This window comes from Polypterus senegalus, chromosome 10, assembly GCF_016835505.1.
Source record: "Polypterus senegalus isolate Bchr_013 chromosome 10, ASM1683550v1, whole genome shotgun sequence".
Lineage (NCBI taxonomy): Eukaryota > Metazoa > Chordata > Cladistia > Polypteriformes > Polypteridae > Polypterus > Polypterus senegalus.
The window spans coordinates 151,875,058-151,889,357 of record NC_053163.1 but is presented as its reverse complement, the minus strand read 5'-3'; the positions used below and the strand labels follow the sequence as shown (position 1 = coordinate 151,889,357).

The window sequence follows — 14,300 nt, the reverse complement described above, 5'->3', positions numbered from 1 at the left end:
AGTGGTACAGGCCACACCAACCGACCCCAGGGACTCACAAACTATAGTGGGATACGAGGGCTCAAAGTTACTCCTTATCACGTCACTTCAAACATACTAACAGTCAGTAACGCAGGCATGCGGATTGTAAATTTATGATATTTCAAGGTTGCTGATGATGAATATGATGATCTTTATGACGTCCGATTCTTTATCGGTGGTCCTAGCCCAGTCATCCCAGCCTTTCAGAACCTGATTTCTGGGAGGGTTGAATGAGGGGCAATAGGACCAGGGGGCCGAGCACAGGGGCGTTTCTAAGAAGTTTGCCCCTTGGGGTCTGCAGTCTGATTGCCATTCTTATGGGGAGGGAGATTAGGACTTGCTTGCGAAGGACCAGGAGAAGATGCTGATTATTCCAAGTCTTGTGGAACTTCCAGGACACTTGTCCCTCTAAGAGCCTTTCCCAGAAGGTTCAAAATGATAAATTGCAAAATATTATCATGTGGGGTATCCTTTTAGACTATTTTAAGGTCAGTAATTACAAATATGAGGCTGTTTTTGAGTGTTGATCTTTTGCTAATAATAAATAAGAATTATTCTTTATTTTTATATCTCTTTTCTTGCTACTCAAAGCGTTTTACATAGTGCGTGGGGAGCCACTTCAACCACCACTAATGGATGATGCGACAGCAGCCATTTTTGTTGCATTACACTCAGCACACATTAGCTGTTATGTGGTGAAGTAGTGAGAGTGATAGCCAATTAAAAACAGAGGATGATTAGGGGGGGAGAATGACTAGGCCAAGGTGGGCAATATAGCCAGGACATCAGGATGCCCCCTACTCTTTATGAAGGATGCCCAGGGGTCTCTTATGACCACAGAGAGTCTAGACCTCGGTTTTACGCCTCATCTGTAGGAAAACGCAATTTTCACAGTATCCCCCCGTCACTGCACTGGCACATTGGCATCTATTTTCAAACCACAGGGTAAGCGCCCCCTGCTGGCCTTGCCAACACCTCTTCCAGCAGCAACTCATGCTTTTCTGAGATGGTCTCCTACCCAAGTACTGGCTGGGCCTGAACATGCTTAGCTCCATATTTAGCCCTCCATAGACTTCTGTCAGAGGGTGAAACGTGAAATGTTTCAATTATAATGGAGAATATTTAGATTTTTTAAGTTGAATCACATATTTTAATATTTCAGATATGTGAAGCAACGTTTTTATGTGTTGTGGGAGAAGGCCGGCTGTCCATCCTGGCCAATACCCCCAGGCCACCAGATGGAGCCCTCCCTGTAGCATGGAAGTGCCCCAAAGACCAGCAGGGAATCTTGGACAATGGAGTTTCTATTCCCAACCCTGCTAGATAACGTGGGGCCCACCAGAGGACGCTGCAGGGAGGCTCAAGGATTTGCATGTACACTATAACCCGGAAGTATGTCTTAGTCAAGGCAACAGAGGGAATGACGTACTTCCGGGGTGAAGAAAAGGACTTTTTATCTGACCCGGAAGTGATAGGAGATCACATGGACTGGGGATTGGAAACACTTCCTGGCCAGGGAATATAAAATGACTGTGGGAGCTCCCAGACGGCGAGCTGAGCTGGGAGGAAGGGTGGCAACGAGTCTGGGAGTGGAGGATTGCATCGGTTATTGATAGTATTGGTTATTGTATGAGTAGTGTGGAGTGGAGGGTGCTTGGTGCTCGTAATTATTATAATAAAAATAATAATTATTGGACTTTTACCTGGTGTTTGGCGTGGTACCTGAGGGTTCAAGGGAGCGATAGCGCCTCCTACTGTTACAGTGTATTATGTTCTTCTTGCAATGGTGATGGACAGGCCGACAGACAAGATCAGATAGGAGTCCGAGTACAGAATAATGGGGAGTTTAAATACTCGGGATCAATGGTACAGAATAACGGGGATTGTGGAAGAGAGGTGAAAAAGAGAGTACAGGCAGGGTGGAGTGGGTGGAGAAGAGTGTCAGGAGTGATTTGGGACAGACGGGTATCAGCAAGAGTGAAAGGGAAGGTCTACAGGATGGTAGTGAGACCAGCTATGTTATACGGGTTGGAGACGGTGGCACAGGAGACAGAGCTGGAGGTGGCAGAGTTAAAGATGCTAAGATTTGCATTGGGTGTGACGAGGATGGACAGGATTAGAAATGAGGACATTAGAGGGTCAGCTCAAGTTGGACGGTTGGGAGACAAAGTCAGAGAGGCGAGATTGCATTGGTTTGGACATGTGCAGAGGAGAGATGCTGGGTATATTGGGAGAATGGTGCTAAGGATAGAGCTGCCAGGCAAGAGGAGAAGAGGAAGGCCTAAGAGAAGGTTTATGGATGTGGTGAAAGAGGATATGCAGGTGATGAAAGTGACAGAGCAAGATGGAGAGGACAGGAAGATAAGGAAGAAGATGATCCGCTGTGGCAACCCCTAACGGGAGCAGCCGAAAGAAGATTATGTATTTCTACTTCATGGAGGTAATCAGTTGTGACCTGAAGGGGGAAACCATAATTGGAGGATAAAAGGTGAACGTCCATGAACTCCACTTGAGGCCACTCACAAGTTCAAGGGACATGTGATCATCTGTTGGGTCATTCTTATTTTCCTAAAACAATTGGTATGGAATGGTCCATGCAGTATTTCCATGTAAATTACACTCTATCTAAAAAAAACATTTAAGAGCATAATTAGCCAATCAATTGGCTCGGTCTGATGCCTAAACGGAGTACCAAGCCTATCCTTTAAGGCAGGGCTTAAACCCCAACATTTTTCTTTGGGCTGCTAGTGAAGCCTACCTTCTCCTGAGTTGGATTAAATTAAGTGGGAGTGTATTCCACTTTTTTGGCTTTTACGTTTAAACATATCACCACGCTGAGTAGCTTCCATTTGTCTCCTCAGGGCGCCCATGTTGGACTAGCTGCCGGATTGGGGATTTCCCTCTGGGTTGCAGTCGGTGCCAGCTTGTATCCTCCTGGGGCAGAACTCATGGGCGTGCTGCCCAGCTCTGACGAGCACTGTCCAGCGCTGAAAGTGGCCAACCTCACCCGTGACCTTGCCCTGCACCCCATTGCCCCTCCATCTCCTAATAATCTCTCTGTAGACGTCACAAGGTAAGTGAGCGTAAATAGGAATCTGTGCAGCCATCTCTGTGTTTCCTGTGCTGTGCTCTCCAGCAGGGGGCGCTTGCTCTCTGGGATTGTGTTCTTTATTGAAATGCAGGACCTACTTGAACCTGTATATACCCTTCAGTAACCATGGCAGAAATAGTCAGACAAGAGAAATGGGGTACAAAAAGATAAACATTTATTTAACTCGCTTTAAGATGCAGCTTTCACTCCCAATACGTTTACACATACGTATCCAGGCCAAAGAGAAGCCATTGGAGCAGTGCAATCATCATCCAGTTCTTCAGTGGGGAATGCTGATGATTGTACAGTGGAGTGCAGGCGGTCCTCTTCTTACAGATTTCTTCTAGAAGGTTCCTCTCCATTATAAATATCCAGTCATTCTGCATATTCAGTGAGCTTCTTATGAAACTTGACGGGTATTGGTAAGTACAGACGTCAGATATCATTGTTATATCTGGACTGTGCTCTTCTAAATCCCAAATACTCCTCTATCTGTGCACCAACTCTAATCACTCATGGCCTCTGCCTGAAAGTGACGGGTCAGGCCTGCTTTACACAAACAAAATCTGAACATGGAAGAGCCGTCCTTACACCAGCTGCATGTATGTTAACACAATTAGGCTCACAAATCACAATTATCATGTCATTGTTTTTCATTTCTGGTTACGCAGTCAGTGTGTGGTATTCCTACACGATGATCTAAAAAGAGCATCCATAATGTGAACGTTTTATAGGGCCTGAAATGATGTTCTAGTGCACTTACTGTGGTTAAGTCTTTCTCGTCTCCTACAGGGCTTCAGGAGTCCAAGGGTTCTACTCAATCTCCTACCTCTACTATGGGACACTGGGGACAACTACGGTGCTGGTGGTTGGGCTTCTGGTCAGCCTTCTCTCAGGTAAAGAACCACGTGCTGATATCACCTGTCAGCCAATGTTTTATTTTATATAGCACAGCGGTTCTCAAACTGGGGGGGCGTCGAATAAATTAACAAGACATCAAAATTAATTTTTTACATTTTTATTTCAAATTTAAATTTGCAAGTATAGAATCACAACGAATGCATTATAACTAAAATTAAAATAAAACATTTCTAAGGCATAGATCTAGTGACTAATATGTGCCTGCTTTAAAGTACACAGCCCGTCCAGGTTTGGTTTGATGTTCGAGATATCGAGACACTCTGAGCTCCTTTTCTGTTTGAAGTTTGTTTCTATGACGAGCGGCGCCGCCGCTGCTGCTGCTTTTATAGTCGCGTATTTTCAGTCCAGAAAGTTCAAGACGTGTCGCGATCTGTCGTGTAACAGTAGATCAGGTGATAATGCGGCGCGACTGCACCACGTCGGCACCGTAGCCAATATTGCCAAATTGAGTTCAATAATTTAGTGCGTATTGGGTTATTTTTATTAAATAACTAACAGAGGTGTAATATTTGTCGGACGAAAATACGTTCGTACCGCGCAGATTGACTTCATTGATATCCTCGTTTACGAGATTTTTAAAAATGAAAACATATTTAATCGTTTCTTTACATAAAAAAATAATTAAATAAGAATAAATAATTTATTCTTTGTTGTTGGGATTCGAATTACTACCAAAAACCACACAAGGCATTTTACCAGTTATTAAAGCACTTAAAAAAAAAAATTGCAAATATTTCATTGAAGTTAGCCGAACACATGCAAATCTTATAGAAGTAAAAATGATAGGATGCCGCGACACCGCACGAGTATCATACCTTTGTTAGTTGTATCATGGATTACTCTCATCTATTTTATATTATGCAGGGGGCGCAGGATTATTAAAGGTAGAAAAGGGTGGGCGCGAAATACGAAAATCTGAGAACCGCTGGTGTAGTGCATCTAACAATCTGGCACCTTCACAAAGAACTAATACATTACAACGCAATTTCAAATTGTATCATTTTTGGTAGGCTGGTGGTCCATCCTGTTGGTTTCTGCTTTGTGCAGCACATTGCATCGAATTATTACAAATTAGGGATAGATGGATTAGGAATGGGCGACACGGTGGCGCAGTGGTAGCACTGCTGCCTAGCAGTAAGGAGACCCGAGTTCACTTCCTGGGTCCTTCCCGTGCGTGGAGTTTGCATGTTCTCCCCGTGTCTTGGGTTTCCTCCCACAGTCCAAAGACATGCAGGTTAGGTGCACTGCGATTCTAAATTGTCCCTAGTGTGTGTGCTTGGTGTGTGTGCCCTGTGGTGGGTTGGCACTCTACTCGGGGTTCGTTTCCTGCCTTGCGCCCTGTGTTGGCTGGGATTGACTCCAGCAGACCCCCATTACCCTGTAGTTAGGATATAGCAGGCTGGATAATGGATAGATGAATTAGAAATGGGCGACATGGTGGCGCAGTGGTGGTGCTGCTGCCTCGCAGTAAGGAGACCCGGGTTCACTTCCTGGGTCCTCCCTGCGTGGAGTTTGCATGTTCTCCCCGTGTCTGCTTGGGTTTCCTCCCACAGTCCAAAGACATGCAGGTAGGTGCATTGGCGATTCTAAATTGTCCTTGGTGTGTGTGCCCTGTGGTGGGTTGGCACCCTGCTCGGGGTTCGTTTCCTGCCTTGCGCCCTGTGTTGGCTGGGATTGACTCCAGCAGACCCCCATGACCCTGTAGTTAGGATATAGCAGGTTGGATAATGGATGCATGGATGGATGGATTAGGAATGGGTGACACGGTGGCGCAGTGGTAGCACTGCTGCCTCGCAGTAAGGAGACCCGAGTTCACTTCCTGGGTCCTCCCTGCGTGGAGTTTGCATGTTCTCCCCATGTCTGTATGGGTGTCCTCCCACAGGCCACAGTTGGCGATCCTAAATTGTCCCTAGTGTGTGTGTGCCCTGCATTTGGGATTGGCTCCAGCAGACCATGTAACCCTGTAGTTAGGATATAGCACGTTGGACACTGACTGACTGACTGGATTAGCAATCAATACAACGAACGTCAGTAAAACCATGCGCATAAGCATATTTTAAGACTTACAGTCTATTTTCTCAGGAAGCTGAGACAGGCTCATCTACTTCAGCAGCTATTAATTAACTTCTACCGTAGTGCAATAGAAAGTATCCTCTCCTATGGCCTGATTGTGTGGTACGCCAGCTGCACGGTTACAGAACGGAAGGAGCTATAATGTGTGATGAAGGCTGTGAAATGAATCGACGAGGCAAACCAGATTTTAGATGAAGCCTAGCACCATTATCAGAGACACAACTCATCCAAGCCACCATCTGTTTGCCCTGCTACCATCTGGATGGAGGTTTAAGGCAGTCAGATCAGGCGTTAACAGACTGAGAAACTGCTTTTTCCTTAAGCTGTGATTTCCATCACACTTCTGCAACTCAATACTCTGCCTGTTTACAGGAACTGTAACATAAATGTAAAATATTCAATAGAGACACACACTTAAAGGCACATTTTACCTTCACGTTTATCACATACAAGGAACTCACTCTTAGGGGCAATGCATATTGACATTTTAAATACTGTATCTCTCTGTTATATTAACGTGTCCGCGTTATTCAGCCTTGACCACGCCCTTCCACACCACTCGCCCAATCATTACTCTTTCTGTGCACATCCTCTCTCTCCGTCCCATCCCGTGACACTCTCAGTGCTTACTCGCCCTTCAACTCGGTGGGTTATAATGACAATAAGGAGAAAAAGCAAACTATCTATTCAAGAATGTCGAATTTTACATCACAATAGAAAAAGAGCTGCAAGAACTGATAATGAATGTCGAAAAAAAGAAAATGAACAAAAAACAAAGAGAATCATCACATAAATGAAAAAGAGAAAAATTTCCCAAACAATATGGAAACAGAAATGTAAAAAAGCAAAGTTTATAGAATACTAGCCGTCCTCTGCGGCTCCGCCCGCGTAATAGTAAAACAGGACAAACTTTCAAAATCAGTAACCAAAAAGGTATCGTTAGCTAAGCGGAGCAATTACGCTTCAAAACGAGGCAATAGGTAGACCGACTCGAACGTAGGCTGGCGGGTGAGGTTGGCTCTCTACTCTTGATGTCACGTTTTGCCCTCCCCTCCTGTCTTGCATGCGCCTGCGTGTAACTATGATTCTTAGCGCGATGTGAGAAGTCGCAAAATCAACCTGAATATTCAAGCAAATGATAGAAAAAACCCAATCTAAACCCGTCAAGTCGTTCTCTCGTGTAAAGCGGACAGACATACAGATAGATGCTGGATTTCATAAATATAGAGATAAATTATTATTTATTTATTATTCATTATAAATAAAGGAATGGAAAAATATACCTGACAGATCTTGGGTAACATAAAAATATAAGAAATACAGAAGGTCACACTACTTGGAGCGTCCAACAATGAAGGATGGATTAAAAGCCAAAAGTCTATGTGACCATCATCATCAAGTCCTTCCGTGAGAACCCTAAATCCAAAGAGGACTGTTTCATTTATGTTAGGTAGAATGCCCAGAGGGGACTGAGCGGTCTCAGGGTCTGGAATCCCTACAGATTTTATTTTTTCTCCAGCCGTCTGGAGTTTTTTTTTGTTTTTTCTGTCCCCCCTGGCCATTGAACCTTACTCTTATTCGATGTTAATTAATGTTGATTTATTTTGTTTTATAATTGTGTCTTTCATTTTTCTATTCTTTAATATGTAAAGCACTTTGAGCTACTGTTTGTATGAAAATGTGCTATAGAAATAAATGTTGTTGTTGTTGTTGTTGTCTTATAGCCTAAGAACGGCACCGTCCATTAAATAGACATCTACCTCATTCTAACCCTAGGCCCAAGGAATGGTCCCGGGTATTATATTGTATTATAGCCTGAACTCAAATGGACTAACAATAATAATAGTAATAATAATAATAATAATAATAATAATGGTCTGCGGTGGGCTGGCGCCCTATCTGGGGTTTGTTTGCTGCCTTGTGCCCTGTGATGGCTGGGATTGGCTCCAGCAGACCCCCGTGACCCTGTAGTTAGGATATATCGGTTTGGATAATGGATGGATGAATAATAATAATAATAATAATATCGGTCTGTGGTGGGCTGGCACCCTGCCCAGGGTTTGTTTCCTGCCATGTGCCCTGTGTTGTCTGGGATTGGCCCCAGCAGACCCCCGTGATGCTGTAGTTAGGATATATATCGGTTTGGATAATGGATGGATGAATAATATTAATAATAATAATAATAATAATAATAATAATAATGGTCTGCGGTGGGTTGGTGCCCTGTCTGGGGTTTGTTTCCTGCCTTGCGCCCTGTGATGGCTGGGATTGGCTCCAGCAGACCCCCGTGACCCTGTAGTTAGGATGTAGTGGATTGGATAATGGATGGATGGATGGATAATAATGGTAATACCTTATATACTGTTAAAACTGTTCAAAACAATAAAAGTACCAAGTAAGAGGTCTAAAAAGTATAATAATAATAATAAAGCTGAACTCTACTCTTGTATGGCTCCAAAGGCCCATCCGGGGGGCTCTCTGTCTCCAGTTTGTGTGTTATGCCCACTTCTGACGGTTTCCCTCTGTACATTAACAGATATTGATTTCCTTCCAATTCATTTGAGTATTTTTTCTTTTTTTTTCTTTTATTATTTATCTGGATTTACTTATTTGGATATTCTGCAGTAGACTAAAGAAGAAAAAAAAAACAAGTCATAATCAATGAGTCTCGGAGTTTTGTTTTCTTTTTGGTTGATCTCTATTTGTTTTTATTAAATTACTTAATAAAACCTCTTTTCATGACTAAGGACCAACCCAGAGGAGCTCAATCACCCCTGGACTTCTATGGTGGGACTTGTGTGGCAAGAATTCAACAGCACCACCACTGGCCAAAGTGAGTAATTACACGTATGACCTTATTGTTAGCATTAAGTGATGTAATAGGCCTGATGGGATGGCATGGCGGCCGTGGTTAGCTTACTGCTGCACACCACCAGAGTTATGAATTTCCAAAAACTCAGAGGGTTAGGATATTTGGTGACTCTTAATGGAATCCAGATACAGTAAGTTTGTGAGGAAGGCTGTGTGTGTGTGCCCAGTATGGACTGTTGCCCGGTTCAGGGTTGGTTGCTGTCTTGGACCCAATGCTGTTGTTGTAGCACATTTGATGTAAGAGTATTCTTTAATTGTGGTAGACGGCCATCTTGAAAATGCACTGCTCAGTGGATCCCCAGGAACAAAATCCTGGGTTAGTGGATAAACGTTATGTGTCCAAGTAAAGGGAGCTATGGATGTCACATATAAATAGACTGGTTTACATTGTGTGTGTTTAGCCAGTTAATATCTAAAGGTACTCTCATATTAAATAAACTGTAACAAATAACTGAGACAGAAACACTGAGACACCTACCACACAGTAGTTTAGCCCAACAATGGGCACCTTCATTTTACAAAGACAAATCATCTGTTCGTACCCTGGGCAGCTTAATGTCTCTAGTCACACCTTTCTTTTGTTATCAACCACAGGGACAGCATCGTAAAATTACAAATGAGCACTGCCGATCATGTGATTCTTATCTTCCACCTTGAACAGTATGTAGGCCTTTGAGGTGAGGCCCTCAAATGTTATACCACCCATGCTGGCTTTGGGAACACCTCAGTATCCCCTCGGAGGAGTTGGATCAGGTGGTGGGGAAAAGGAGCGTCTAGATGTCTTGGCTTAGACCGCTGCCTCCACAAACTAGACGAGGATGAGCAATAGAAAATGAATAGATGGATGGACTGCGGTGGGCTGGCGTCCTGCCCGGGGTTTGTTTCCTGCCTTGCGTCCTGTGTTGGCTGGGATTGGCTCCAGCAGACCACCGTGACCCTGTAGTTAGGATATATCGGGTTGGATACTGGATGGATGGATGGACCCTTACCAAAGTGCCATGAGGTGATCACCTCTTCTTATCACCCACCTACCCACCTTACTGGCCAACACAGTCAACACTGGACTTACTTTTATTAGTTGGCTTCTGTTTCTTTCTTACTTTCTTTGGTAATTTTAGGGTCCACTTCTGGATCAGCACCAGGATCCTATCTGGTGGCCCTCTAACTGTCAAGCTTATTTTATTGTCCCCGTCATCTCACGTGGCAGACTGGGAAGAGAACTTTATGTTCCTACAGATAAGAACCTGTGAAAATGTTTTGAGGAGACAAGGCCATTCAGCACAAAGTCACTTGTCATTCTCTGTTCACCAAATCTTACAAAAATAAGGACCACAAGTTGTGCTGCATATAATCTGTCAGATATGGTACGATCTTGTAAATGTTACATAGTGTGAATCTGCAAGACTTGAGGGACACCTGAAACATGGCCAATGAAGGAGAGCTGGTCATCGATCAGCATCCCAAGGTGGTGAAGAGATGGATAACAAGAAGGTCTGTCCTTGTCAGGGTGAGCTGGTAATGGTGATCCTTCATCCAGGCTTCAGTATCAGCGAGATTTGCAAAAGTTGTAGCATAGCACCGATAAGAAAACCCATGTGATATGATGACAGGACATTGTGAGGAGGTGTACAGAGAGAAGAGGTGAGGACCCAACGCCAGTCCCGGGCTGACCCCTGTGCTTACCAGGTGTACGCTTGACATCTGTACTCACTGGGGCACCCAGTAGGATCTGCCCAAGAGGTAGGACTCACACCACCTGAGGGCAGTCCCAGTGACATCCAGCTCAGGGAGGGTCTGGTGGTTGGCCACGTCAAATGCAGAGAGACCTAGCAGGACGAGGAGAGATGACACGTCGGTAGCTCCAGTCAGCTGATGCGTGTCAGCAACAATAAGAAGAGCTGCCTCGGTGGAATGTCCCCTCTTGAAGATCATTGACTGATTAGGATCAATCGCTCTGCTCTGGAGAAGAAAGAAAGGGAGAAACTTAGCCAGAGACAGCACGGTCAAGTGATTTGAACATATAGGAGAAGAGGGGCCCTGGCATGTAATTACCTACTTTAGACGAGTCAAGAGTGGGCTTCTTAAGGAGAGAAGTTACTGGGGTCTGTTTAAACACAGCCTGTGCTGAGTGCGGTGTTGATGGCGTGTGAAACTGCAGACATGTGTGAGAGGGAGAGAAACGGTGTGAGGGGACGGGTCAATTGACATGTAATGGGGGAGACAAGAAAGGAGGCCAGGAATGTTAGTGGTGGAGAGACAGGAGAGGACATTTGCTGATTGTTTCTAATTGTAAGGAGCTGCCTTTCTGTTTTCCAACAGGAGTACAGATGCCCTCCGATTTCTGCCCCAAACACAAACGTGGAAGATTCCCAGGAGCTCCTGGAGGCTGCGTCTCCACAACATGAGGCCAAGCTTCTTAACCTTGAACCTGTGCTAAAAGAGAGCAAAGTGTAGACACATCATCTGGCACGTCATTGACACCGCTGCCACTTCACAGTCAAATGTACCCAACCATCCTGAGCATCGGGCTGCTAGGAGAAAGCAAAGCGACTGGCAAAGTGCCTGGGAGGGATAGTCTAATATTATACTTTGACATTTTTTTTATTGACTAATAAACTGTTTCACCATACAACTCTTTGATTTTAGGGTCTATTATAATAAAAAGAGAGAAGAGAGAAGAAATCTGAAGAAAAGAAACAATTCTGCTATAATCACATTTTACACAAGGGGGTGCCATTGCATTGTGTGGAGAATGAAACTCCACATAAAACATCCAATAATTCAGAGACATAGGAGTGTGTAGATAGATAGATAGATAGATAGATAGATAGATAGATAGATAGATAGATAGATAGATAGATAGATAGATAAGGCACTATATAATAGATAGATAGATAGATAGATAGATAGATAGATAGATAGATAGATAGATAGATAGATAGATAAGGCACTATATAATAGATAGATAGATAGATAGATAGATAAGGCACTATATAATAGATAGATAGATAGATAGATAGATAGATAGATAGATAGATAGATAGATAGATAGATAAGGCACTATATAATAGATAGATAGATAGATAGATAAAGACACTACATAATATAAAGAAATAAAAGTACTGTACTTTATACGATAGATCATTGTGTAAGGCATTATATAATACATATAAATTGAAATTACAAGATTGTAAAATAGGTAAATAAGGCACTCTAAAATATATAGAAGTGACAGGTACTAAGATTCTTACTGTCTGTTAAAGGTGTAAGGATGTGAAAGGCACTATATAATAGACAGAAAAGTCAGTACAAAATATTTAAAAATTGAAGGTACTTTGTAAGATAGATAGTTGGCAAAGGTTCTTTGTAATAGATAGAAAGTAGGAATTGAAAAGTATTTTTAATATACAGATATAAAAGGTGCTACATGAGATCGATGGACAGAGAGACATGGAAGAAATGACATGATAGACATTCAGGTGCTGTGTGATCTCTAACTCTGAAAGGCACTATATGACAGCAATAATAATTATGATTTGTTTTATTTCTGGAGCATCTTTTCCAGTCAAAGCTCCTTAAGTGCCTTTGAAAGTGTGGCACCTCTGCTTGGGCTTCTTGTCCGAGTTTCTAAATTCAACCTTGTAAATGTGTGTCTCAGGTGAACTCCATTTTAATGTGCTGACTCCAGCTGCTAGGTGGCTGGCTGATTTAATGGGTGACACAGCTGAATGGCTGAACGGACATGGGCTTTGATAGGAAATGCTGATTTCAACTGCATTTGGACTGCCACTAAAGCATTCTTTGCCTTTCAGCAAGTCGTAGAACAATGAGAGCTTTTGAAGACGCGCTCTGAGCCCGGAGCACACCTCATGCCACCTCATGCCACCTCAGCTCCGCTCAGCTCTGTCATCATTCCTGATATTTGCCTCAATCACATCAGTGAAGAAAGAGGAGCCCAGATAAGTGGCCTGTTTGTGCTTTGATGTCCTGGAGGTCAGGAAACGACTTCTAGGAAGCAGCCCAATGGTTACCACTGCTTATGCACCACTCCAGTCAGCAGGGTTCAAACCAAAGCCCACCCACCGTCCGTGTGGCGTTTACAGGTTTCCTTCATGTGTGCGTGGGCACTTTGTTTAATTCTTTAATATTACAAAATATGGTGACCAGAAATGAATCCAATGAGAAGGAGCGGGTACTGATGGGCACTGCCATCTTTTTATCAATGTGTAAAATACAAATCGGTAGAAGTTTGTGAGCAGCTGAGAGGAGAATCCAGCGCGTCTCATCTTCCTACTTCCTATCTTGTGTGAACGCTGGCCCCGGCACAGACAGGCGGACAACATATTTTCACCCAACACACCGTTTATTTACACTATTTACAATATAAAAGTCCAGTGCACACTCACAAGCCCCAGTGCCTCTTGCACCGATTTCCCCAAAGTCCAGGGCCCACAGTCTTTGTGCCTTCCTGGCCACCTCCCGTCCTCTCTCCAGTTCAGTCCTGCTACCTCCCGACATCCACCACCGACTGGAGGGAGGCGGCCCCTTTTATGGGAACCCGGACGGGTTCCAGCTGCTCCCCGGCACTTAGCGGTGGCCACACCCCTGTGTGGCGGAAGTGCCGGCTGCGCACTCGGAAGCCGTCCGTGTCTCCCCGGTCGTCTTCCCCCCGGCACTTCCTGGTATGGCGGAAGTGCCGAGCTCCCGGGACAAACAGGCACTGGGGCGCCGCCTGCCGGTGGCCACGGGTCCCTACAGGGCTGGACTTCAAAGCCCCCTACCCGAGGCCCCCTGGATAACCAGGACGGACGCCCCCACTCGGTCTGGAGGAGGCACACGCCCTCCTCCGTCCCACGCGGCGTCTCTCCCGACGCGACCGCCTTCCCCATCAGCTGCTCACACTGAGCGGCGAGAACACACAGCAAATCTGCAAGCGGCGACCCGGCGGGCCGAGGGGATTCCCCCGACTCACGCCGAGCCGCTGGTGGAAACAGAGAGGCAGACGTCAGTGGGCTTACCTGTCTATCAGCTCCACTCGACGCCTGCCTCCTGTGGGCCACTCCCTCTGGCCCAGTCGGGTCTCGTTTCGGCACGAGATTGGCGTTCCTAGGTCCCGCCTCCATCCAATCCTCGGCGGGCACACCAGACACACCAGCCAACCCCGTGCCTGTCAGCGGGCGGGACATCCGGCCCGCGGCCATCTTGCCTTCCCTGCTCCGGGTGCAGAGACATGCCTCTTCGTCGCACCGCAGCTGCGGTGCTCCTTTGAGCCGCAGCGGCTTCAATTTTGCGGCCTCCTCAGCGGCCGTCGCCGCGCTGCTGA

At 45.0% G+C, this 14,300-nt stretch overlaps 1 protein-coding gene across 1 annotated transcript in view; it reads left to right on the top strand.

Annotated features, from left to right (window-relative positions):
* slc5a5 (solute carrier family 5 member 5) overlaps nt 1-11,454 on the top strand; it is an 85,409-nt gene extending 73,955 nt beyond the window's left edge. The window contains exons 12-15 of the mRNA XM_039767744.1: nt 2,883-3,094; nt 3,905-4,008; nt 8,854-8,939; nt 11,297-11,454. Coding sequence (XP_039623678.1) covers nt 2,883-3,094; nt 3,905-4,008; nt 8,854-8,939; nt 11,297-11,431 — 537 coding nt within the window. The 3' untranslated portion in view covers nt 11,432-11,454. The remainder of the gene's footprint in view (nt 1-2,882; nt 3,095-3,904; nt 4,009-8,853; nt 8,940-11,296) is intronic.
* Nucleotides 11,455-14,300: the final 2,846 nt, after the last annotated feature.